The 26,246-nt window shown below is 43.1% G+C and overlaps 5 protein-coding genes across 5 annotated transcripts; 3 read left to right on the top strand and 2 right to left on the bottom strand.

The window, feature by feature from the left end:
* The first annotated feature begins 141 nt into the window (after window positions 1-141).
* Window positions 142-2,435, top strand: LOC119556189 (cactin). The gene has a single exon (XM_037868132.1). It carries the CDS (start codon window positions 208-210, stop codon window positions 2,356-2,358), a length of 2,151 nt encoding a protein of 716 aa, XP_037724060.1. The 5' UTR covers window positions 142-207; the 3' UTR covers window positions 2,359-2,435.
* Window positions 2,436-2,439: 4 nt separating this feature from the next.
* Window positions 2,440-3,050, bottom strand: LOC119556191 (migration and invasion enhancer 1). The gene is made up of 2 exons (XM_037868134.1): window positions 2,987-3,050; window positions 2,440-2,923 (listed from the first exon to the last, which is right to left on the bottom strand). Exons 1-2 carry the CDS (start codon window positions 3,010-3,012, stop codon window positions 2,662-2,664), a joined length of 288 nt encoding a protein of 95 aa, XP_037724062.1. The 5' UTR covers window positions 3,013-3,050; the 3' UTR covers window positions 2,440-2,661.
* Window positions 3,051-3,214: 164 nt separating this feature from the next.
* On the bottom strand, window positions 3,215-5,300 carry LOC119556190 (activating signal cointegrator 1). Its single transcript, XM_037868133.1, has 6 exons — window positions 5,141-5,300; window positions 4,463-5,084; window positions 3,931-4,397; window positions 3,749-3,870; window positions 3,495-3,689; window positions 3,215-3,435 (listed from the first exon to the last, which is right to left on the bottom strand). The coding sequence occupies exons 1-6, from the start codon at window positions 5,206-5,208 to the stop codon at window positions 3,365-3,367; spliced, it is 1,545 nt and encodes a 514-aa protein (XP_037724061.1). The 5' UTR covers window positions 5,209-5,300; the 3' UTR covers window positions 3,215-3,364.
* Window positions 5,301-6,038: 738 nt separating this feature from the next.
* LOC119556188 (molybdenum cofactor sulfurase) lies at window positions 6,039-9,780 on the top strand. The gene is made up of 4 exons (XM_037868131.1): window positions 6,039-6,202; window positions 6,281-6,431; window positions 7,274-8,059; window positions 8,113-9,780. Exons 1-4 carry the CDS (start codon window positions 6,130-6,132, stop codon window positions 9,449-9,451), a joined length of 2,349 nt encoding a protein of 782 aa, XP_037724059.1. The 5' UTR covers window positions 6,039-6,129; the 3' UTR covers window positions 9,452-9,780.
* Window positions 9,781-10,208: 428 nt separating this feature from the next.
* LOC119557057 (small G protein signaling modulator 2) lies at window positions 10,209-25,365 on the top strand. The gene is made up of 7 exons (XM_037869605.1): window positions 10,209-10,859; window positions 17,390-18,072; window positions 19,039-19,762; window positions 19,823-20,119; window positions 20,853-22,296; window positions 22,355-22,632; window positions 22,886-25,365. Exons 1-7 carry the CDS (start codon window positions 10,796-10,798, stop codon window positions 22,972-22,974), a joined length of 3,579 nt encoding a protein of 1,192 aa, XP_037725533.1. The 5' UTR covers window positions 10,209-10,795; the 3' UTR covers window positions 22,975-25,365.
* The last annotated feature ends 881 nt before the right edge of the window (window positions 25,366-26,246 follow it).

Genomic DNA, 26,246 nt, shown 5'->3' on the forward strand with positions numbered 1-26,246 from the left:
ACTTCCATCTCCTAGCAGTCCAATCTAATATTTAAATTTAAGATTCATACAAATATATAAAAGTGTTTCTACTATTTATTTAAAAGGGCTATTTCGAAGGGCTTAAGAAAGAGGAATACCCTTGCTGACTGTCTATCGATAACCGCCGTCCGACTGCATTGTGTTTTGTTTCATTTCACAAGTTTACCAGATTTTCCTGCCAAAAGGATGCCCAAGGAGAAGTCCAAGACCCGACATCGCAGCCGCAGTCGCGACAGGCGGGATCATCGCAGTCCGGATGTGAAGAGCAGCAGGAACAGGGATCGAGAGCGGGATCGCGATCGTGAGCGGGAAAAGGAGCGGGATCGCAGGGACCACAAGCGGGATCGCAAGGAAAAGGACAAGGGCAGGGACGCTAAGAGCAGGGAGCACAAGAGCCGGAGGCACCGGTCCTCCTCCAGCTCCTCCTCGTCCAGTTCCTCGGACAATTCGGCGCCTGGCGGCCCCCGTTCGCCGCTGGCCAAGAGTTCGATGAAGCTGCTTCAAACCCTGGAGGCGCGTCGCCTGGTCGAGCAAAAGGACCGCCAGCGGAAGAAGGACGAGCTGAAGGCCCAGGAAACGCCCGAGGAGAAGCGCGCCCGCCGGCTGCGCGAGAAGCAGGCCAAGGAGCAGCGGCGGCGCGAGCGAATGGGCTGGGACAACGAGTACCAGACGTACTCCAACGAGGACAACCCCTTCGGCGACTCCAATCTCACCTCCACATTCCACTGGGGCAAGAAGCTCGAGGTGGAGGGCCTGTCCAATCTGTCCACCAAAACCGTGGAGGTTCTGTCCCTGCAGAAGCAGCTGGAAAACCGCCGCGAGCTGGAAAAGGTCAAGAAGCGGCGCCAGGAGAGGGAACTGGAGCGACAGGTGCGCGAGGACGATCTCATGATGCAGCAGCGCGCCAAGGAGGCGGTGCAGTTCCGCGAGTGGCAGCGCCAGGAGGACCAGTTTCACCTGGAACAGGCTCGCCTGCGCAGCGAGATTCGCATCCGCGATGGCCGGGCCAAGCCCATCGATCTGCTGGCGCAATATGTGGCCGCCGGGAACGCGCCGCTCGAGGAGTCCCTCGAGATGCAGATGCACGAGCCCTATGTCCTGCTCAACGGCCTGCCCATGGAGGAACTGGAGGATCTGTTGGTCGACATAAAGGTCTACGAAGAGCTGGAGCAGGGCAAGCACATTGATTTCTGGAACGACATGATCACCATTGTGCAGGACGAACTGCAGCGGCAACAGAAGCTGCAGGCGGAGAACACATCGCTCAACCAGCGCCGCGATGGCATCCACCAGGCGGTGGTCAAGGATGTGGCGGACATCTTTAGGGGCAAGAACGCCCAGCAGCTGGAGGAGATGCGGCAGCGCATCGAGGCGAAGATCAGCGGGCGGGCAGATGGCGTGGACATCAGCTACTGGGAGAGTCTGCTGTCGCAGCTGAAGGCGCACATGGCCAGAGCTCGACTGCGGGATCGTCATCAGGCCCTGTTGCGCGAAAAGCTGCTGCTGCTCAAGAGGGAAAACGACGACGAGGGGACCCAGGAGGAGGTGGCGCCACAAGTCAAGGAGGAGGAGATGGAAACGCAGGAAACAGAGGATGCGGAGGACGGCGAGGGCTCACCCAAGGACGAAGAGGATCCCCTCAAAGAGTTGCGCGATGCAGTGCGCCTATACCAGGCGGGAAACTACAGTCCACGCTACATACGCGAGGAGGATTTCACCGGCAGGCGAGTGCAAAACGAAGACGACGAAGAGCCGGAGGGTGAAGGAGCCCTCTACGAGGAGGAGGACGATGAGCGGCGCACACAGAGGCAGCGTCTTCTGATCCTTCACCCCGAGCGCGTGGACACCAATCATCTGACGCCGCAGGAGCTTCGAATGCGCAACGAGGCCAGGCAGGGAATGCAGGGCGACGAGGCCGAGTTCAGTGTCGAGACCACCCTGGACGCAGTGCCTCAGCTGGCCACCGACAAGTACCGACCGCGCAAGCCGCGCTACTTCAATCGCGTGCACACCGGCTTCGAGTGGAATAAGTACAACCAGACTCACTACGACATGGACAATCCGCCGCCCAAGATCGTGCAGGGTTACAAGTTCAACATATTCTATCCGGACCTCATGGACAAGTCTCAGACGCCGCAGTACTTCCTCACCCCCTGTGCGGACAACGGCGACTTTGCCGTGCTGCGCTTCCACACGGGACCGCCGTACGAGGACATCGCCTTCAAGATCGTCAACCGGGAGTGGGAGTTTAGCTACAAGCGGGGATTCCGCTGCCAGTTTCACAACAACATCTTTCAGCTGTGGTTCCACTTCAAGCGATATCGCTACAGGCGGTGAATTGCGCTTTACCTTCGGGAACCCCGTTTTTTTTGTAGCCCTTATGTTATGTCCAAAATAAAATGTAAGAACAGAAATCGTGGTATCTCGTTTAATAAGATTTAAGGATTCCTTACATTCACTTCCTTATGCTTAAATTTGAATTCCTTAAAGTATCATCAAGGAAATATAATGCCCTTCTATATAAATGAACTCGAAAAGCCTTATATCACAGGTTATCGTAAGGGATGGATGTTCTAACATTGTCTTTGGTGCAAACTTAAATTTAACATATCTGAATAAACTAGGGTTTACTAAAGATCATCACATAACGCTGCAGTCCTTGATGGGCTGCTCCAGGACCTTTTCCACTGGCTCTCCGCGCTGCGCCTTTTGAACCTGGGCCAGGACACTGTCATGCTGTGGAAATGCCAGGCAGGAGAGCTTAGAGTGCACAAGCTGTCCGTCGATGGCCACCTCGAAGGATCCTCGGCGTCCTTGGCGGCAGGACACCTCCAAATCGGGGGATGAGGCCAGCAGGAACTCGCGCAGCAGGCGGCACTGCCCGCTGAAGTTGCAGACGCCACTTGAGGATGGTAAAATACTATTATTAATTTATTCTTGGGAAACTAGAAACGGATTGCCCCACCAGTATTCCACCTCCACTTTCACCATTACATAAAAAATCAAGAACAGCTGTCTCAAAATTATCGCTATCGTTTTAGCATAGTGAAACTATCGTTACACTTTGAAAAATATATATTTAAAATAAAAGTTGAGTTCACAAACAAATATTGTAGGTTGAGACCAACTTAATATCAAAAAAAATTTTATTGTTGACTTTGTTATATAATAAATCCAGTTTATTCCTCACAACTATAAGGTAATAATCCATCTATTTCAATTTATTTTTCTGAGAAACTCTAGGAATTTATAATTTTTCTAGTTTTTAAATAAAAAACAAAACCTTCACAATGCATTTCTGGCTTTCAGCGCATAAGAATGTATTTGAAAATGATCCTTAACCTTAACCCTTGTTGGCCCTGGCTCTAAGCAACGTTTTGCAGGCGGCCATGTGAGTTTTTAGCGGCAGTTCATCTGAAAATAATGGAAGGTTGATACAGGAAATTTAAACAAATATTCCTTAAGCTACTCACATATCTTGTGATCGCCCTGAACGGGAAGCAGAATGTTCAGCTGCTCTGGCTTGGTGCAGACAAAGACATAAGGACTCTCGGATTCTCCGTTGGGAAACACCTCCCTGTACTCCTCCTGCGGCAGGCAACTGTCCACGTGGACGCAGCCCAGCAGACTGCTGGTGGGATAATGACTGGGGAACTTGATATCCGGATCTGGAAATAACATTAAAGGATTAACTTAAGACTTTTAAGATATTAAATTCGTGACCTACCGCCATAAAGCACCTTGTAAAAGCCCTCCATTTGGGCAATGTCGTCGGCATGCGGTTCCTTGGAGGTGGAAGCTATCCACAATCTGCCACGATGCTCACTGTACCACACGCGTCCCTCGTGCCTGTTGGAAAGGTATTATGAAATGCAGGAAGTCTAGGACAAGACCTTTAGGGAAACCCACTTTTTAATGCCCGCTACGAGCAGGGAAGCCCAGGGCTGGTGCATCGACAGGCACTGGCGCATGTCCTGCATTTCCAGCAGCTCCTTGTCCTGCACCCGATTGTAGATCCTCTCCAGCCCATCGCTGGCAGCCGCGGGAGCTGGCCACGTCTTGGACTCCTTGCTGGGCTTGTAGACCGGCGGTTTGGCCATGTCCAAGTTGGGTGCCAGCGACATGGCGGAGTGGCCCGTGATCGAGTTTGCACTCCAGTTGGAACCGCCACCCGAGGATTTGGACACGGCCGCCAGTTCGCTGATCACCTGCTGCTCGTACTCCTTGGAAATGGTCGGCTCCTCCGGCAATTCCCGGCCAGCAAAGTCCACGCGGATCTTGCGCTTCAGACGACTGCCGTGCTTCATGTCCTGCATCTCGCTCTTCAGCTTCTCGAACTTCTCGCGCTCCACATCGCTCAGCCAAACGGAGTTCTCCTGCAGAAATAATATTTCATTGAGTTAGTCCATCAAAATTCCATCTTTTTTGTGGTCAAACCCACCTGGAAGTAGTCCAGCTCATCGTCTATGACCGTGGTTCTCTTCTCGCTGTTCTTGTCGTACTCCAGGAGGCGATCCCTTTGGGCCAGGGCCTTGTCCAGCGCCTCCTTGGTGTTCTTCTTGCCCTGCTTGGAGGCCGTGGCCTTTGAGCCGCCCTTCTCCCTGACAGCCTTGGCCAGCTGCTGCTCCTCCTCGGGCGTGTGGACGGGATCGCCGCAGCACAGGCAGGGACCACTGCCCTCCTGCTCGCAGACAATCCTGCCGCAGCCGAGACAATTGTTGATCAGCTTGTGCTGGGCCGCCTGGCAGTCGCAGTGCCTGCGGCCCTTCAGCAGTATGGTGTCGCCCTGAACCCGGCCATCGCTGGCATAGAGATTCACATACTTTCCCGACTTGCCTTTGGCCCCCTGGCTCCCTGGATTTGACTGCTGAACCTTTGGCGACGATGTGGGCGCCAGTTGTTTGGTGGGCGTGCGACTTTTGCCATTGTTCCTGGGCTGCTTGCCACTCAGGAGCATCCGGCGGCAGTTCAGCAGGAACATGCGGTGCTCCTCGTCGTCCTTGCTCAGCAGATTGCCAAAGTAGCTGTCGAACTCGTAGTCATCCTTGATGCTCAGTATGGCGCTGCAAGAGATTCGCCCGGTAAGAAACGTAGGTATCTGGATATATCAAGTACCTACGCCATCATTTGGTCCGTGACCACGCAGTCTAGGCACTTGGACAGCGTGTCCCGCACGAACTTCTCCATTTTGCAGTCAATCAATTGGTAAAATTATTGCAATTGTGAAATTGGAAGGGAAAACTTTAAAATTTCAACGCAGGCTGTTATCGGCCGCAATCGATATCGATAGGCAAACAGCTGTGAACATATGTTTGACAAACACTGGAAATGTGCATGGCGACTAGGGAATACCCTTTTTATTTTTTAAGGTTAGGCTTTAATTTCATTTAAAATTAAATAATATTTGTCTTTGAAAAATAATCAAAATAACAGTTATATTATTGATATTATCCATTAAAACCCGAAATATTTCAAAAAATAAGATAAATTACTTTGCATTATTTAATTATTGTAAGACGAAGCCATATAAAATAATGGTATGGCTATTAATTATATTATATTATTGATATTATCCATTAAAACCCAAAATATTTAATAAAATAAAATGAATTACTTTGCATTATTTAATTATTGTAAGACGAAGCCATATAAAATAATGGTATGGCTATTAATTATATTATATTATTAATATTATCCATTAAGACCCGAAATATTTAATAAAATAAAATAAATTACTTTGCATTATTTAATTTTTGTAAGACGAAGCCATTGTAAAATAATGGTATGGCTATTAAAACATAAAATAAATGAACAATTATTAATCAAAAATACAGCTATGTATCTTTTTTATATTTTAGTACATAAGAAGGTATTATAACGTCACTTTAATAGTCAGAACTAAGCACATACCACAAAAAAAGACGGAAAAGTCAGTCTGGAACAGATGTGAAATAATACCCCATTTAACATCTGTTGATGGCCAAACGAACCTGATAGCCCATGTATACTATCTAATGTTTTTTCTTGAAAAGAGTATGGCGCAACAAATGGATGGCCAGTCGCAAATAAATAAAGCCCGATTCCCAACCGACTCCAACAGTTCCCAACATGTCGCCATATCGCTCGGAGTTCTCCCCATCGGAGCAGTCGACCATCGACGCGGAATTCTCTAGATTGGCCAGTAAGTGCGGGGAATCATGGTGAAATACGCCCGGTAAACAGATAAGGGAACTAACTACCTGCCCACTCCACCATATAGAGAACAAGAGTGTTTACCTGGATCATGCTGGCACCACGCTCTATGCCGAGAACCAGGTGAAAGCCGCCGCGGAGCAACTGCAGCGGAATGTCATCTGCAATCCGCACACCTGCCGCATCACCGGCGACTTCGTGGACCAGGTGCGATTCAAGTGAGTTCAAGCGTGTCCGGAAAACATGGTACCCTTATATTTAAAAACCATCATACTGTCATTGGGTTGCCCTTGCGGGGGGCTTATAAACTAGATATATAGAATATGGTTCAGAAGAAATCGTTATAAAAGCCTATTATAAACAAAAAAGTTGAGCTATCTAGTACTCAGTAACTTTTTTATTGAGCTCTATTAACAAATCTATTAAAATAAATTCTTTATAGAAGCTCCACCATAAAAACATTCTATAAATTCCTATTATAAGTAAAAAATTTAAGCTAATATTCATCTCATTGAATCTCTACTAAAGAAAAGGATATTAAAATAAAATCTTTATGGAAGCTCTTTCAAAAAACATTCTATAAAACTGCCAACTCTCCATACTTTTTTGTTCCTTTACCTTCTAAACAAAATAATAAACAATCTGGTTTATAAGGTCCATGCAAAAAAAAAATCCTAACAAAAACATGTTTTCTGCTCTATTTATAACGTTAATTAATTGTTTCACGCAGATGCAACATGTCTAACAATGACTAATGGTAAAAAAACTATTGAATAAATCTTACTATGACTAATGGAAAAAAAACTATTAAAGAAATCTTACATATTACAAGGGTTATTTTTACAATTTTAAAAGTTACATGATCAAAAAATCCAATCAATTTAAATTCTGACCCATAAGCTAGCAGTAAAAATTAAATATAAGGATATATTTTTTAAGTTTAGTAATATATGAGGTTCCTAAAAGCCTAAGTATAGTGTAGTATATATACAGTATATGGGTTCCTAAAGATATAACCAAAGCTTTTATTAAAACTAATCGTTTTCACTACATATTTCAGGGTGCTGGAATTCTTCAACACCACCGCCGAGGATTACCATGTGATCTTCACGGCGAATGCCACCGCTGCCCTGTCCCTGGTGGCGGAAAACTTTGACTTCGGATCGTCGGGAGACTTTTACTTCTGCCAGGAGAATCACACCTCGGTGTTGGGGATGCGCGAAAGGGTCCAGGCAAATGGTATATACATGCTGAAGGAAGATGAAATCTCTGGCGAATTGGCCAAGCAGAACGGAAAAATGGTTCAGGAGGGATCCAGGAAAATGGGAAACTCCCTGGTTACCTTTTCCGCCCAATGCAACTTTAGTGGCTACAAAATCCCCCTAGAAGCCATACGGAAAATCCAAAACAATGGTCTGGCCAAGGCGGGCAAGCAAGTCTGGGGTTCTAAGGGCGAGAAGAAGGATAGGACCCACAACGATTACTATATCTGCCTGGATGCCGCCTCTTTCGTGGCCACCAGTCCCTTGGATCTGCAAAAATACCATCCCGACTATGTGTGCCTTAGTTTCTACAAGATCTTCGGTTATCCCACGGGCGTGGGAGCCTTGCTGGTGAGTCGACGAGGAGCCGAGGCCTTCGGGAAGCGTCGTTTCTTTGGCGGCGGCACCATCAACTACGCATATCCCCATGCCATGGACCATCAGCTCAGGGAGAACTTCCACCAGCGCTACGAGGATGGCACCCTGCCTTTTCTCTCCATTGTTGGATTGCTCGAGGGGTTTCGTACTCTAAAGCGACTGGTTCCCAAAACGGGGGAGCTCAGCACCATGGAGAGGATTTCTAGGTGGGTAATCCAAGAATAACATGATGTGCTCAGTGAAAAACTTCCATTTGCAGGCACGTCTTTGGCCTGGCCCAGTACCTGGAGGACCAGCTGAAGCAGCTCAAGCATCCCAATGGCGAGCCCCTCATCCGGCTGTACAATAAAGTGGGCTACCTCGATAAGTCCCGTCAGGGTGGAATCGTGGCCTTCAATGTGCTCACGGAATCGGGCTCGTATGTGGGATTCGGTGAAATGGCCTGTGTGGCCGCACTGCATGGCATCCTTCTGCGTACCGGATGCTTCTGCAACATCGGAGCCTGTCAGTACTACCTTGGTCTCGATGAAGATGCCATGGATGCGATTTACAAGCGAGCGGGTCGCATATGCGGTGACTACTTTGACCTGATCGATGGCAAGCCGACGGGAGCGGTGCGTGTGTCCTTTGGCTACATGACCACCATCCAGGATGTGGAGGAGCTGCTTAAGATGCTGCGCTCCAGCTACTTGGGCACCAGGCCGCAGCAACGCATTCAGTTCATCGAGGAGCAGGCGGACCAACTGCCACCGTTGCTGAAGCAGCGAGTCCAGCAGCTGAGACCGAAACTCCTGCAAATGGCCATATATCCGGTGAAGTCCTGCGCCGCCTTCAAGATCGAATCGCCGGGCTCATGGCCACTAACGGATCAGGGTCTTAAATATGACCGGGAATGGATGATTGTGGACATGAATGGCATGGCGTTGACCCAGAAACGCTGCACGGAATTGTGCCTGATAAGGCCAGTGATTAGGGCTGACCAGTTGGAGCTGCAGTTTGGAGCCGACTCCTCTGTCTCAGTGCCCCTTTCTCTGGAGGATCAGGCAGCCGACTCGGCGAAATGCGTCAGCAAGGTGTGCCGACAGCCCGTGGAGGGTCTGGATTGTGGCGACGAGGTTGCCCAGTGGTTGAGTCAAAACCTGGGGCTGGAGGGCATCCGCTTGCTCCGGCAATCTGGCCAGAGAAACTCCTCCAAGGATCGGCAGAAGCTGAGTCTGGTCAATCAAGCCCAGTTCTTGCTGCTGAACAAATCTTCGGTGCGATCTCTTCAGTTCGAGGAACCCCTCGACGAGACGGTGGATCGCTTTCGAGCCAATATCATCATCGATACGGGCTGTGCCTTCGAGGAGCTGGCCTACAAGGCCCTGACTATTGGGGGCCTCCGGTTTCAGGTGGAGGGTCCCTGCCAGCGCTGTGATATGATATGTATTAATCAAAGGACCGGCGAACGATCACCGGAAACCCTGACCACAATATCCCGCCTGCAGCAAGGTCGCATGCGATTTGGCATCTATATCACTAGGATTCCCGAGGACCAACCAGACTTGGAGGTCAAGGAGCAGCACATGACCTGCGGCGATATTGTCGTGGTGGAATAATTTCTTTTCATACATATAACATCTTTATAATTACTTAATTTTCTTGCCAAATATTTGTTTAGTTTTAAAAGTATTTCGTTTATTTTTCAGAATGTCCAAATATCAAAATATGTAATTGATATATATTGATAATCCCCAAAATATTTCCTAACTATAATTAGGATATGCAACCCTTTTGATAATATTTCATGACTTAGCATTTAGTTTGTTTCTGAACATTCTTATACAAGCCTTTACGCATAGTTTAAGCTCAAAGTAACCGGATACCTCTTGCCAGTGTCTTAAGCCTTTGAAAGGCCTTCATTGCAGAATAAACACAATCAAATCAATTTGCATAAACTTCAGTTCTTGGGGAGGGTAATCGAATTTCGAATGCGGAGTGGTTTAATGTCACTTTATATCAGACATGTAAATAGTAGGGTTGCCTACGTCAAATGGTAAGCGAGTAAAAGCTTCTAAAATAAATTTATAAATGTTATATTTGATAATAATAAAGATGTTATACAATTTTAATAATTTCCTACTCCATAAAATAAACAATATTTGCTGCCTTCTTTATTATGGTATAAATTATTTGGTTGAATTGCAATATTTTCAAACATTGAAATGCAGATTTTCGAAAAACGTAATTTTTGACAACGGGCTGGCAACACTGGTGTTGGAATGTCAACGTCCGTCTATCGATAGATTGACAATCACCCGAAAAATATCGATGTATTGATATTTTGGTATATTTTTCACATCCCTACTGGCGAGCAGAGCGAAAAGCTGTGTGGCGGAAAACAGCAAATGACACGATAAGAAGTATAATCAAAAATAAACAAAGAGGGAAAGGAACAATAAAATATAAAAAATAGTTATTAAAAGTAGCGCCACCAGCACACATACACCAAGACGCAAAAGAGAACGGAGCAGCCAAAAAGTATGCAGCAAAAATGTGAATAACTACTACCAAAAGGAAACGACAGCAACAACATAGCAGCAGCATCATCACACACACACACACACTCTGTTGTTGTTATATAAGTGTGTGTGCGTATGCGGGTGTGTGTGCGTGCGTAGTAGTAAAAATGTAGCAAAACAACAACTGCGACACACAAAAAAAACCTAACAAAACATGAGACAACGAATCTAAGAAAATTTTTGATACCACAATTTTTGTTAACAAAAAAAAGAAGGAAGAAGAAGGTGAAGAGAAATAAAGGAAACACAAAAGAAGAAAAGCAAAAGGAAACAAGCAGCTGGCAGAGAGAGAAACAATTTGCCCCAAGAAATATACCACAAAAAGAACTAGGAGCGAGCGAGCGAAAGAGAGAGCAGAGGGTCCATCATCCACCAATACAAATGAACATGCTACACAGTTTCAGCGGCGGCAGCGCTGCCAACGCCGCGGGCGACGCCAGCAGCGGTGAGTGAGAAACATTTATTGTCCTCGCCCCCTCTCTTTCCCTTCCCTTACACAGAGAGAAAATTAAATGTGATCTAGGGATTAACTTAATAACTTACTACGTATAAAATAATATTAAATCGATGTTTTCCATCTTAATAGAATCAATGCAAATGCAAACAAGTGTCGAAAGTGTGGTGCAAATTTTATTTTGTTGTACTTTCGGATTCAAAAAATAAATAATAAGAGGGATAGATACAGATACTCTGCCCATCTATCAGTTTATTTACTTACTAATTTTCAAACGTGAAAATTCCCAATTTTCCATACAAATATTAGAAGGAATTAATGCAAAAATTCACCTTGATTTATGTATCGAAATAATAAAAAGCCGCTGATTGTTTTGAGTGTTCTTTTGGCAACAACAACAGTGGCAAATTCCAATTACATATCATGCATACACCACATACATACAAATGCCGAAATGTCAGGACCTTTGTCTGTGTGTGTGTGTTCTTTGTTGTTGTTCTCATCGTTGATGCGTAGAAGGTGCGAAAGTGAAATGATTTGGCGTCGTTTCTGCAAGAAAAGAAAGCAAAAAAGCAAAGAGAAGAAAAGATACGAGTACAGTGGGCACGCATTTAATGAAACACTGAAAATGCTCATAGATTCTGATACGTATTTTATCTTGAAGGGATCTTGAAATATAATTTATTATTCATTAAAATGTATTTATTTATTAAAAGTTTGATTTTGATACGAGTACAGTGGGCACACATTTAATGAAACACTGAAAATGCTCATCTATTCTAATACCTATTTTATCTTGAAGGGATCTTGAAATAAAGCTATAATTTATTATTCATTTAATATATTTATTTCATTTTGATTTTGATACGAGTACAGTGGGCACACATTTAATAAAACACTGAAAATGCTCATATATTCTAATGCCTATTTTATCTTGAAGGGATCTTGAAATATAGCTATATATTATTCATTTATTTATTTATTTCACTTATAATTTTCATATCATATCATATCATCATATCATATTCTCCTTATTTCCTTGAATATGCATCTTCAAACAAGATTTTTCTAAAAAAAGTTTATAATTGCCTAACATATTTAAACATGTCTTTAAAACACATTTCAAACCAAAAACAAATCCTTAAGTTCTAATTATTAAATTTTCAACAACAATACTCATCCAGTGCTTCACTGTATATTGAAAGTTTAGGCAAGCGAAACTTTTTGTAATTGCTTCGATGAACTCGACAGGGTGGTGTTATATGGAGTATGGAATCCGGAATATGGGTAAACATCCGAAAATGCATGTACACACACATGTGTGTCAAGTCCAGCTCCTTGGACTTGAACTTTTTGAATAATACCTTGCGATTGAGTTAACTTGAGTGGTGATATATCACAGAAGTTTGTCGTCAGTTCAAATTGGAATTATTCAGTATACTTATTAATAGCGCTTTTGTTAAGTGAATTTGTTAGCTGCAAGTAGAGGTATAAGTAGCAAACCCTTTGACATTTGTGCAGCTGTTTTTAATTGACTTACATTCAATTAATGTGCCCTTCTTCATTGCCATCAAAGAAAAGTCTGCGTTTGTCATTTTCCCCGGTAATTACTTTCTGCATTATTTATACCCATACTTTATTCCGGAAATTGAGAAAATCTCCGACCACAAATGGCGGGTTATTAATTAAAAAGGCAAAAGGAAAATCGTTTGTCGGACAGCAGATTGCACTCAGGTGGATCGCAGGTAAAGCTACTTTAATTGGAATCGATTGAATGACAGTTTTTAAAACCACCGTGCACTACCGACCACTGCCAATTAAGTGGTATTACCCTGACCATGCCAAATGCAAAGTTCACGGCCAATAGGTCAATTTGGCATTAATATGCTGCTGTTTGTCTTCGCCGGCCAGCCCTTACCTTCCTGCGCAGCTAATTGGCCATATAGAGCGTGTACATGTCGTATATACATATGACGGACGGAACCGGTAATTGCATTACGTCGTTCGATGCGATTACGCTCGGTTAGTTCCTGTCGACCACGCCCCCTCTTACAGGCTGCCCTCTCATTTGAAAGTCATCAAATTGCCCGGCAATTAATGTAATCAGAGAAGCGCTCACAATGTCCGGGTTTCTTTTCTCACGTTTACCATTCGGTGTGGCTCGGAAACTCCCCCTTTTCGCAGACACTGTTCAAAAATGCACTGCCCACATAAGTCTTTTATAATTGTTTGAGAAATCTTGCACATTTGGACGGATATTGAGGCAGTGTTGCAGGTTCCTCAATGAAATTATCACGAATAAATAATAATCTTATTTATTATTTAAATCAAAATGCAATAAAGGTGGCGAAGATATTGTTTTTTGTCAGAAACCGATATTAAAATCTTGGTTTAAATCAAGCTAAACCTGTTTTTCGAAAGCCTATTATCAATACTTAGCTTATTAATAAATCTTTCTTGTATTAATAACAGTATTAAAAAGTGAATAAGGGGGAAAAAATAATAGCATACTTTATAATTGTTTGAGAAATCTTGCACATTTGGAAGGATATCGAGGCAGTGCTGCAGGATTCTCAAAGAAATTATCAAGAATAAGTAATAGTCTTATTTATTATTTAAATCAAAATGCAATTAAGGTTGCGAAGATATTGCTTTTCAATTTTCTCACAAGCCGAATATTAAAATCTTGGTTTAAATTAAGCTAAACATGCCTAATATCAATATTTTGCTTATTAATACAATTTTCTTGTATTAATAACATTATTAAAAGGTGAATAAGGGGAAGAAAAAAAATCATAGCATACTTACAAGGGCAATGTAAGACAACCATGCGTATGAGTAATAATTTATTACGTATACGCACTGTTGCATTTGCTCAAATGGGTAAAAGTAAATAAACACGTTGCTTAAAGTAGTTTACTTGTAATACTTGAAGTAAGATTTACTTTTATTCTTTTTTGTTTAATATCTGCTTGTGAATAAGCCGTGTAATTGGAAAAGTATTATTTTATTGTGTTAGAATTAATTATTTTTACTATGTGAAAGAACAAAATCTTTAGGACATCCCCTTATTAAATTCCCTTTTTATTTATTTGTTTCCTTTTCCCCCTGTGCACACACACATGCTGGCAAACGTGTGTGTTGCGTCTTTTCTTGGGTAACGGTAACAAACATATGTTTGAGCAATATGGCTGCTCTGGCATGGGATTTAATGATGTGTGTGTGTGTGTGTGTGAGGGACCCTCCCATGTCGTCGTTTTTGTTATTGTGTTACTGGCAAATTAAAGAGGAAGCACACGCACACTCATTTGCCATCCCTCTCTGAAAAAAGAGAGTAGAGTGCGAGAGAGAGAGGGAAAGGGAAAGGGAGCGAGAGTGAGAGAGCGAGTCATCGCCTTTCAGCGTCTCATTTGCCATCCCATTCTGCCCTTCGTCCTGTCATCAGCTGTTTTATGTTGTTCAGGGTCAAGTGTGTGCGTGTGTGCCTGTTGTTGTGCACTTGTATTGGTAGCGTCGCAGGTGTTGCCCTCTCCCTCGCCCCCTCTCTTTCCCTCTCTCGCGTCTCGCTCTGTTGTTGTAGGTTAGAATTCAAGGAAGTTTTTTAGCATCAAGTCAAGGTTAGTACACACACACATCCCCACCGGGCACTCTGCACCTCCGCACACAGACGCACAGACACACAGACGCGCACACACACAGGCACGCACACATAGAGCCCTGTTTATCGCAATGTTTCACTCAAATTGCAGCGGGAATTGAAAATAAACAACTTAGTGCATGTGTCGATGTGCCCGAATGCACTTCGCTTTTTCCTGCCGCCTTCTAACGCTTTTCCAATGTGGTTTCTACAGTCAAAGTTCGGTATGTTGGACTTTTTTTTGTAAATTAAGGGGATTTGTAAATTAATTTTGCAAATTAAGAGGGTTATAAAATTAAAAACTCTTTGTGTATTTATTTCTAACCATTAATTGTGAGTATTAGGGATATCATAAATATTTATAGCACTGGCATTAAGATTTTAAAGTTGCAATATTTTTAAAAACACAAAAATATTGGATTCGTGAATATGTGAAAAGTGTTATTAAATTCAAATTCCCTACCATTTTAAAATTAAATACTCTTTGTGTATTTATTTCTAACCATTAATTAAGAGCATTATTGAAATCATAAATATTTATAGCACTGACATTTAGATTTTAAAGTAGCAATATTTTTAAAAACACAAAAATATTGGATTCGTGAATATGTGAAAAGTGTTGTTAAGTTCCAAAAAAAGAATAGGTGCCAAATCTCAAACATTTTAAGGAATCATTTTAGTTACTGGCACTGGAATTAAGATTTGAAAGATGCAATATTTTTATGAACCCATTAAATGTTTGATTCGTGAATGTAAAAAGTGTTTTAAGATTTTAAGTTTGTTTTTATCTGTGGATAGAAAATCTTAAAAAAACAAAGAGATAATCTAACTAACTAAAAGTTTTATTATTTTAGAATGGTAACATAGTTTGTACTAGAGTACCTACTGTTGGATCTGTTTTTTGAAAAGATTTCAAAATATAAAGTCTTGAAGTGTTTTCAAAATAAAATATGTGTAACATTTGCTATTTCTTCAAGTTTTTTTTTATTTTGCATTTAAAATGCATTTAAAATGCATTTAAAATATTTTAAATATTTTTAAAGTGAATTAAAATTGGATGAATCTCTTTAATTTCTTTTGAAAAAGGGCTAGTTCTGTGCATTCCTTGGGTAATTGATTACAGAGGCTGCACCGTTGCCGCATTTCAGTGTTTACAAAACTGTTGCAATTTCTCAAAAAGTTTCCCTTATCGATTTTGGTCCTGCTCGTTCCCCGATGTCCCGAGTCCTGTCTCCCGGTATCCGGTTCTCAAGTCCTGGGTCCTGTATCCTGGGTCCTGGACATTGGCGGCCATGTCACGTAGCGACGTAAATCCTTTATTTCCATTCTAATTAGAAGCACGCCCTGCCCTTCGTTTTCTTTTCTCTTCATTTCCTCCTTGGGCTTTCCCACTTCGTGGTCGTTCTATCCTATTAGCATATTTGTATATAGAACAATGCCGGAACATTTACATACGTGCACTGTGCGACTAAGAATTCCAGAACTCTTTGAAAACACCATAAGACGTTGTAGTTCCGGTTCTATCTCCACACCCTTTTTGAAGTGCAACAGGTTAGCAAGTATTTTCAGTTCTTGTTTAAATGAAAAATGTGATTTTGGATTTTTTAATAGCTATATTTACACAAAATATATGATTATTTTATCTACAAATTTTTAAACAAACTTTTTATTTCTATCCTAATTTAATTTAAAATTACTATTTGCTTCTAAAAACAAAAACTTGGAAATAACATATACTATTGTATGGTCTTTAAGGATATCTTGTTTGGGAAGTTTATTTGAACCAACATTTATGAAGTAATAAGTTAAAGTTACCTTTATCTTTTGCGAATGGTAATTTAGAATTACTTGTAATGTCTTTTTTTAAGGATGGTTACTTATCTATTGTATTTTTTTTGGGTATCTCTCGGTGAAAAAGTTTACTTATTACGCATACGCACTGTGTTCGGCCCAATATTTATGTACCAATAAATGCTTGTATATGGGGGCATTGGAGCATAGGGACGATTTTGTGCACAGAAGCAAACGAAACAAAAATTGACAGCGATGACAAAATGATTGACGTCGGTCTGTGGACTCCGAAAGCAAACGTAAACGCAATCCCAGACAAGTTGGGGGCAGTACTTTCGCTGCGGACTGGAAGGGCTCCTCCGGCGGGGGGCGGCACTCCGGCATGTGCAATCAATCAAAGCATATTTATCGGGGCTCCGTTACGAGTGCCCTGTGGGGAAATAAAAAATGGAAATGGGCGTGGAAGTGTCATGTCGGTCGTTAGGAGAGGTTCAGGGATTATCAATAACCACACGAAGGCAAATAAGTAACTCCCAAATACATGGACCTTCCCTTTTTGTCAACCTGCGGCCTTATTTTGTTTTTTCTTTATTTTTCCGAATTATACTTAAAGAACTTAAGAGCTTTGAGCCTATTTTTATTTTGAAAAATCAGGAACAACACTATTCGATGATTTTTGATATAAAAACCAAGATATATCATGCGGAATATGAATACTTCTCAAAAATATGTTTTAATATATTTATTATATCGAAAAAAATTAAAAATAATATAGATGGGCAGGGTGTGGTTTGAGTGCTTATATAATATTAGGATGATAAATGTTTTTTGACAAATAGAAAACTTATCTTAAAAAAATTTTGATGATGTTTTTTAATAGCTACACAAAAAAATATTATAATATGTATGTATAAATAAACAGATCCTTTTATAAAATGTTATATTTTATGTTTGTTATTATTTCCGATCTTACAGCAGTTACTTGCATTAAAATGAAACAAACTAGTTATATTCCTTAAATAAAAGATACATTTGTTATTTTTATACCTTCCTAAAAACGATATATGGTTTTCCCCAATCTTCCCGCTTTCAGCGGAGACCGAGCTGAAGGAGCGGCTGATAGCCAGCGTGAAGAAGGAGGTGAAGCAGCTGATGGAGGAGGCGGTGACCAAGAAGTACGTCCACGAGGAGAGCAGCTCGGTGACCTCGCTGTGCGGCGCGGTGGAGGCCTGTCTGAGTCACGGCCTCCGCCGGAGGGCTCTTGGCCTGTTCAAGACCTCCTCGACGACGGCGCTGATCCAGAAGATAGCCAAGATCTGCCCGGAGGCGGACTACGTGAGCCGGCGGCTGCTCGAACTGGAGCTGGCCCAGGAGTCGCATGCGGTGAGCGGGAAGCGCTCCTCCTCCTCCAGCGACAGCATCATCAAGCCGAAGCTTCTGAGCAAGAGCAGTGGGAGCAGCAACTCGGTGACCACCATCAATACGGTGTCCAATGGAGCGGGAACGGGCACTGGCGGCGGTGGCGGAGGGGGCGGTTCTATAGCCCCACTGGGAAAGTACCTGTGGATCCGGCTGGCTCTGCACGAGAAGCGGCTGGCCAAGATCATCGAGCACCTGGTGAGCAACGCCAGCAGCTACTACGATCGCGAGGCGCTGGTCGCCGACCCGGACTACGGATCCATCCTGAGCTCCCTGCTGGTGGGTCCCTGCGCCCTCGAGTTCACCCGGGCCAAGACTGCCGACCACTACTGGTCCGATCCCTGTGCCGACGAGCTGGTGAGTCTTCCCGTCCATCATATTCCTATAACTTATGCCCTTTACATTTGTCTGCACTTAAAAATATTTATAAGAATTAACAAAAGCCCTTGAATTTTTATTTTTTTATACTTGAACAATATATTTTTATTTTTCATTTAAAAATATGTGTTCGTTCATCAAAACTTAGATGGTTTTTGATTTCCTTAAGATCTAAGAAGTTTAGGAGAATGGTTAAATTCAGTGTTTTTGTAAATTTAAATAAATAAAATATATTTCATTTAGACAGTATACAACAATCAAAAAATGGACTAGTAAAAATTCCGTATTGCATATTTCAAATAAATACCTACAAGAAACATAATGTTAACTACATCACATTTGTTGAATCAAGGTAGAAATTATTAGATAAGATGTTAGTTCTATTTACTTAAATTAGGTCAATAAAAAGAAGGATTGCATATTACAATCATAGTCTATAGTTATTTAATTTACCATAATTGTTCAGTTTCATATTTACACGTAAAATTATAGATCAAAATATTTAAATTTAAAATCTTAATATTCGTTATCTGCTAGTTCCAATGCTAATTTAAAAAAAAAAAAACATAGAGTAGACTATTTAAGTACATTGTTTTTGAATTGAGAACATTCGTTCTTAAAAACCGGGCTAGTACATTTACATTCTCAATATAAGATCAAAATGCTGAGAGGAAAAAAGTTAAATTGAGTTTGTTTAAGCACTTTTTGATAGTTACACACTAGTTACTAGACTTATAGTTTATTTGTAGAGATATACAATGTAGATACCGCAAATTCAACTTGATTCAAGCAAAATGAAAACATTTTTGTTGTTGTTCTAGTTATAAGAACTTTTTCACCTCAGATGAGAACGTCTGAATTTTCTCTGTGTAGATTTTAAAAGCAAAAATCAGAAATCTTATAACTGATATGCTTCCCCATATTCCATGTTCCCCCCACCACCAGGTGCAGCGGCACAGGATCAGCTCCGGCAACCGGACGCCGCCCACCACCCACCGGCCCATCATCAACTTCAAGCGCAGCCTGCACACCAGCTCGGAGGACACGAGCAGCGGCTCCTTCAAGGCCTGCTCGCCGGCGAGCGTGGCCAAGGACTACGTGGAGTCGCTGCACCAGAACTCCCGCACCACGCTGCTCTACGGCAAGAACAATGTGCTGGTGTTGCCCAAGGACGTCTCGGAGCCGATGCCCGGCTACCTGAGTCTGCACCAGAGCATCCAGTCGCTGACCATCAAGTGGACGCCCAATCAGCTGATGAACGGCTACAACGATGGCGATGGCGGCGACAAGAGCTTCTACTGGAGCTATGCCCTCAACATCAATGTGGACGAGATCGTCTATGTGCATTGCCATCAGAATCGCGGCGGCGACACTGGTGGCACCATCATCCTGGTGGGCCAGGATGGCGTTCAACGGCCACCGATCCACTTTCCCGAGGGCGGCCATCTCCAGGCGTTCCTCAGCTGCCTGGAGACGGGCCTGCTGCCCCACGGCCAGTTGGATCCACCGCTGTGGTCGCAGCGCGGCATCGGCAAGCTCTTCCCCTGGCCCAAGAGCGTGCGGCGACACATCCTGCCCTCGGTGATGGAGGCAGGTGCTCCGGCGGCCGACGAGACGCCCATCGACTATGTGTTCCGGGTGGTCAGCAAGTGCCAGCACGAGGAGTTCTGTAAGATATGATGATTACATATTTGAGAGTCTTTAATCGCTTGACTTGCTCCCCTTCCAGTGGCCAGCCATCCGATCCTGGAGCTGGGGCGATCGAGTCCACGCAGGAAGCACCTGGGCAGCTGCTCCACCACCGGCAGCAGCGACTGCTCCAGCAAGAGCCTCTCCATCGACCAGAGCAGCTGCGAGACGCCCCTCATCCAGGCCAGCCAGAGCACCAGCATTGAGCTGGTCTGCTCCACGATGCGCAGGCAGATCATCTCCAGGGCCTTCTACGGCTGGCTGGCCTACTGCCGCCACCTCTCCACGGTGCGCACCCACTTGTCCGGACTGGTCAACGTGCGCATCATGCCGGACCGTGAGTTCAATGCCCCAGCATCCCTAGATCCCCGAGAAAAACACCCAAAGTTAGGGCCAGTTTCACAAAAATTCACTGGAGCATTTAATACTTACTTATTACATAAATACCCTAAACCACTTTACCAAGCAACTTTAATTTTGGCATTTTCCCTATATATGTATAATACCTTTAAGATTCAAACTATTTTTCTTTGTATAATATAAAATCCTCAGGAATTAAAGTAAATATTTAATAAGGTTGTTAGACCTTGAGTTCAAGTCATCTTTATTCCTACAAAATTATAACGTAGAACTACTAGGAAAAATACCTACAGAATATATAATACCTGAACTAGTGGAATATCCACCTAAATGCATTACATAAGAAGATTCCATTCTTATAGAAAAACGTACTAAAAGCATCTTAAATTAATGGAAAAGACGGCCAAATTCACTATTTGGGATCGTTTTATATGAATAACCAAAAGAATTATGGGCAATATTTTTTTTTTCTGGGGTAACCATTTTTATTTATATATATATATACAATCAGTTCAAAATTTAAAACAAATCGTATACGCTACATACATATGATATTCATTGCATTACAAGGTTATAATAATTTATAATTCCTTTGAATTAAAAAGGAGTAGATAGTAGTGAGTGGTTTGGTTACCTCTTCTATTTATATAATTCTTTATAGTTATCTTTATAACTATTCATTATAATACCACCCCCTTTTTCACCACCAGTGGCTGCGGACGAGGAGGGTCTGACCCGCGACAAGTGGCTGGCGATGCACGAGGATGGCGTGGTCACCGGCGATCTGGAGCTCTACCGCCTGGTCTACTTTGGCGGCGTGGAACCCGATCTGCGCAAGGACGTGTGGCCCTACCTACTGGGACACTATGCCTTCGGCTCCACGCCGGAGGAGCGCCGGAAGCAGGACGAGACCTGCAAGCACTACTACGAGACGACGATGAGCGAGTGGCTGGCCGTGGAGGCCATTGTGCGTCAGCGGGAGAAGGAGAAGACGGCCCTGGCCGTGGCCAAGCTGAGTGCCGAGCAGGCTCGCCTGGCGGCCAATGCGTCCGGCTCCTCGAATCTCCACCAGAAACTCACCAACGGCAGTCGCCAATTGGAGTTGGAGCAGCAGAATGACGAGGAAGAGCAGGAACGGATCATCCTGGATGAGGGCGAGAATGATGTGTTCGATGACAATGACTTCTCGGACATATCCGATCCAGGGGATCTGTTCGATGAGCCGGAACTGGGTGAAGAAGCTGAGGAGCAACAGGAGCAAAGTAGTCCAGGGGAGGAGCTTGTGGTCGGGGAAGAGGATCAGCAGGAGGAGCGCGGGATGCCGCGCCTCAGCGAGCAACTGGTGCTAGAGTTCCAGAACCTGGACAGCATGGAGCCACTGCGTCTGCAGGAGAATTGTTTTGCCGATTCCGAGAACGAAAACGATCTGGGACTAGGTCTGGATGGCAGTGGAAACATCCTGATGCTGAGCATCAAGAGCTCCCCATCGACCAGCAGCTACGAGACGGTGGGCAACGAGTTTGTGGACATGGCGGAGGCCAAGCTGGAGGAGGAGGAGCGCCCGGGAGAGCTGAGCAAGTTCCACAGCGCCGACGATGTTCGGCTTGACAACCCGGTGGAGGAGGAGGAGGAGCCATCGCAGCCGGCCACGGCGGTGATCATCACGGAGGCAGCCTCACTGGACGCCCTGGACGTGGACGACGATCCCACCGAGGAGTTCACCTCGCGCAAGACCAGCCTGATGTCACCCCTCAACGAGGATATCACAGTGGTGGCCTCGCTGGATGCCCTGCAGGAGCCCAAGTCTGCCTGCGTCTCGCCGGCCAGCTCCAATGGCGGCGTCTATAGCGTGGAGCTCCTGGAGCAGTTCGGTCTAAATCTGCACCGGATCGAGAAGGATGTGCAGCGTTGCGACAGGAACTACTGGTACTTTGCCAACGAGAACCTGGACAAGCTGCGCAACGTGATCTCCACGTACGTGTGGGAGCACCTGGACGTGGGCTACATGCAGGGCATGTGCGACCTGGTGGCTCCCCTCCTGGTCATCTTCGACGACGAGTCGCTCAGCTACAGCTGCTTCTGCAAGCTCATGGAGCGCATGATCGAGAACTTCCCGAGTGGCGGGGCCATGGACATGCACTTCGCCAACATGAGGTGATGATCAGCCCTCAATTCAGTTTATCATTAAAATGACAGTCTCCCTTCCCAACAGATCCCTCATCCAGATCCTCGACTCCGAGATGTACGACCTGATGGACTCGAACGGCGACTACACGCACTTCTACTTCTGTTACCGGTGGTTCCTGCTGGACTTCAAGCGGGAGCTCGTCTACGACGACGTCTTCGCCACCTGGGAGGTGATCTGGGCGGCCAAGCACATCGCCTCCGGCCACTTCGTCCTCTTCCTGGCCCTGGCCCTGCTGGAGACCTACCGCGACATCATCCTCTCGAACAGCATGGACTTCACCGATGTCATCAAGTTCTTCAATGGCAAGTGGATGCTTTGAAGGGCCAATTTCTCAATGTGCGGTTAAGGTTCTAGTTAGCTGATAGGTAACTGTCAGAGAAAGTTAGGATATAGTTAAGTTGTTTTGGAAAAACAAATAAGTCTTTCTTTCGGAAAAACTAAATGTTACAGATAAGTCCATGTAATCTAAGGGTAAAATCTAACATGACATTGAGAAATCGGTCCTTAATCTCATAATTACTTAGATGATTTTTAATATAATACGTACTTTTCCAGAAATGGCCGAGCGCCACAACGCCCAGTCGATCCTGCAGCTGTCCAGAAACCTGGTCCTCCAGCTGCAGACCATCATCGAGAACAAGTGAAGAGCCATCGTCACACATCAGACATTAGTCATCCATCGACAGTTCCTGGAGACCTCAGTTCCCGATCAGTATTGAGCATACGATGTACTAAGTAGCTAGCACCTAGAGCCTAGAATCGTAGAAATGGAGTTAGAAAGCGCTTGGGGATACATAACCAAAACATATAGCATATACCCCATACCATATAACCCATATACCATATAACACATACCTGCACCCTAGAGATTGCAATTAGCTGAGGTTTTTCGGGGAGGCTTCCCGTAATTCGCAATGGTTTTTTTTTTTGGAAACGGCTGGGAATCGCTTAAAGAAATTTAACAAAATTAAGGAAATTGTAGTGACCTGAAAAACAAAAGAGAGTAAATCAAGTGGAAATCGAGCAACGTAAAAGATAAACTATTTATACTTATACAATATACATGCATATACCGATTATATTATATACAGGCAGTTGCATATTTATACGTTTTGTATATTCGAGAGAACCGGGGGGTGGATCACGTACATATATGGATATTGTATTAGATATCGTCTATATATGGCAATGCTGTGCGGCTGCGAGTGCGGCCAACTGTTGTTAATGTTATGTTATAGATTTGGCAAGTTATCAGATATATTATATGCATATTGAAAGAATTCAGGGGGAGGCAAAGAGGGCTTTAAATTTCCGTAAAGACGTGGTTCTGTTTTAAGAAATGCCTTAGACATCTCAATATATTAAATTAAAGAGAGATTCCAGCTTTTCAACCATATTCCTTTTAGGAGATTTGAGATCTCTGGTGCTTTTCAACCATATTCCTTTTAGGAGATTTGAAATCTCTGGTGTTTTGATACCGCCTAAGAGACGAGTTTTATAAGGCCAACCTCTAGGAGATTTCAAATCTGTAGTGGAATAACACTGTACAATAATAAAAGATTTCCGAAAGAACCCTCGAGTTTTTCAAAGATAACCATTTTGAGGTGGTTTGAAATCTATTGTGATTTAAATCGCTGTAAAAGCGTCGATTTCTGACTATTTCACGAGATTTGTAATCTATAGGACTTAATAAATCTTAAAAAACTGTGTGCAATGGCAAATGGATTTCCATAAAAAGAGTTGAGTTTTATAAAGATTACCACTTTTGAGGAGATTTAAAATCTGAAGAGGTTTTCTAAGCCACCCCTGAATCGTATTGCAATTGTTCGCTTGTTCGGTTTTGTTTTCTCTTATTTTTTTCTTTGTAGCTGAAAGCGTTGAGAAAACATTTTGTATTCGAGTTGCCCGACAGGTAGATCCTGGGGCTATATCTCTATAGGTAAATCGAACAATTGCCGAAACACACACGAAACCCACTAAACCAAACACAGAAAAATGTTACGAAAATTATTGTTGACGGCTGCGAAACGTTGAGTTTGTTTGTATTAGCAGAATTAATATGCAACCCAATATATATAGATATATATTATAAACTAATATTTATACAAATATTAACCCAAAATATAGATATAGAGGGCGGAATGTGTAAGCCCTGTATTGTTATAATCGAACCCGATTCGTTGCTATTCTCAGGCAAACTACATACATAGTTTCTATCCGGTTTTTCGTTGTTTTTTGGTAAGTGCAGGCGCACCAAAAATCCCTCCACTGGGCTTATATACAACTTATATTATATAGAACTATATAGAGCAAACACTTTGTGTGGAATCTAAGTTAATGCGAGTAGCACGCTTTTTGTGTATGGAAAAAAAAACGTCGAAAACGAAAAACCAAAAAAATACTTAATGTGATTTCTTGTTGCTTCTTTGAATATTGATATTTTTGTAAGCGCTAAAACGTATACATATACATATATATATATACATATAACGAAAGTAAAGGAGATGGCAGGCAACAGAAAGAGACGGCGAGCGAGGACAAGAAAGAGAGAGGAGATATATTTTACACTTGGCTGGGGAAAACAACCGGGGGTTAGAGAAAGTCAGTCGAGTCCAACCAAAATTTTGGCCACACTTTTGATACACATATTCGACAGAAGATCAACAGATCCACCACGACAAAAACAAATAAAAAGAATTAAAAACCCGAAGAGCAAGGCAGGAACTCTCGCTATATTATATTGTATCGTAACCAAGCTAAGCTACCATATATATATATACATATATATATATATATATATATATATTTATACCCGTCTGTGTAGAGACACCACCTATAGAGCCCCGAGCATATAGAATATTACGTTACCCACGATTGTAACCACAACATATAGCATACACATGAATACTACGAATATCCTATGTTCCAAGCGAAACCCACATGAAAGCCCAAGGAAAACAAACAACCGATCAATGTATAATTTACCGAAACCATGTTGATGGAAACAAAATAAAAGAAATTATGTAAAATGTTTACAAGAAAGCAATTTGAAAATTTTCTCACGATTTATGAGTTTATTTTGAAGGGATTTTATAGAACTGTCTATGCTAGGATTTTTTGCGGGGGCTTAAAAGCAGGAACCACTATTTTTGGTTCGAAATCGATTGTTGTCCTAACTTTTCTCTTCTGGAATCTGTTAAACTGGTTTAAAGGGGTCTAAATCTCTTGCATGACTTGTATAAAATGTTTACAAGAAAGCAATTCGAAAATTTTCTCACGACTTATGAGTTTATTTTGAAGGGATTTTATAGAACTGCCAATGCTAGGATTTTTTTTGGGGGCTTAAAAGCAGGAACCACTATTTTTGGCTAAAAACCGATTATTATCTGATCTTTTCTCTTCTGGAATATAGTAAACTGGTTTAAAGGGGTCTAAATCTTTTAAATCATGACTTGTATGAAAATGTATAATATGTTGTAGCCCACTTTAAGCCACCTATATAAGCACCGATCACCTCCAAGAAATACTCCTTTTATTAATTCCCCAAATTCTACCTTTAAAAGGGGGCCTGCATTTTTAAAAAATACTTTTGTGAGGTCATTTGCCTGTGGCATGCTCCTCCATTGGCCAGCCCCCCTGGAATGCAGCTATGTTAACCTGCGTCCTGTTGCTTTTATTACGAAAATATTTCTGCTGCACAGCTTGATGCCAGTGCCCCCACAAAATAATATAAAAAAAAAAGGAAATTGCTCGGCTGGATTCCAGCTTAGCCAACACAGAAACTCGCTTTGCCTGCACCTGAGACCATAATTGAGGAATATTTCGGTACACACGAATCCACAGTGAGCAGGTTATGTTAAGCACTCTAATGGCTCCAGAGGGGGGTGGTGCAGGGGTGGTTTGGGGTGGTTTAGGG

This window comes from Drosophila subpulchrella, chromosome X (assembly GCF_014743375.2).
Source record: "Drosophila subpulchrella strain 33 F10 #4 breed RU33 chromosome X, RU_Dsub_v1.1 Primary Assembly, whole genome shotgun sequence".
NCBI lineage: Eukaryota > Metazoa > Arthropoda > Insecta > Diptera > Drosophilidae > Drosophila > Drosophila subpulchrella.

Bases quoted from the DNA above. Each gene is read 5' to 3' on its own strand.
- LOC119556189 (XM_037868132.1), top strand. From the start codon at position 208: ATGCCCAAGGAGAAGTCCAAGACCCGACATCGCAGCCGCAGTCGCGAC.
- LOC119556191 (XM_037868134.1), bottom strand. From the start codon at position 3,012: ATGGTGAAAGTGGAGGTGGAATACTG. The intron at 2,924-2,986 runs GTGGGGCAATCC...ACCATCCTCAAG, and splicing joins AAAGTGGAGGTGGAATACTG to TGGCGTCTGCAACTTCAGCG.
- LOC119556190 (XM_037868133.1), bottom strand. From the start codon at position 5,208: ATGGAGAAGTTCGTGCGGGACACGCTGTCCAAGTGCCTAGACTGCGTG. The intron at 5,085-5,140 runs GTAGGTACTTGA...AATCTCTTGCAG, and splicing joins GTCACGGACCAAATGATGGC to CGCCATACTGAGCATCAAGG. The intron at 4,398-4,462 runs GTGGGTTTGACC...TTATTTCTGCAG, and splicing joins ATGAGCTGGACTACTTCCAG to GAGAACTCCGTTTGGCTGAG.
- LOC119556188 (XM_037868131.1), top strand. From the start codon at position 6,130: ATGTCGCCATATCGCTCGGAGTTCTCCCCATCGGAGCAGTCGACCATC. The intron at 6,203-6,280 runs GTAAGTGCGGGG...TCCACCATATAG, and splicing joins GGAATTCTCTAGATTGGCCA to AGAACAAGAGTGTTTACCTG. The intron at 8,060-8,112 runs GTGGGTAATCCA...TTCCATTTGCAG, and splicing joins ACCATGGAGAGGATTTCTAG to GCACGTCTTTGGCCTGGCCC.
- LOC119557057 (XM_037869605.1), top strand. From the start codon at position 10,796: ATGAACATGCTACACAGTTTCAGCGGCGGCAGCGCTGCCAACGCCGCG. The intron at 19,763-19,822 runs GTAAGATATGAT...CTCCCCTTCCAG, and splicing joins GTGCCAGCACGAGGAGTTCT to TGGCCAGCCATCCGATCCTG. The intron at 22,633-22,885 runs GCAAGTGGATGC...GTACTTTTCCAG, and splicing joins TGTCATCAAGTTCTTCAATG to AAATGGCCGAGCGCCACAAC.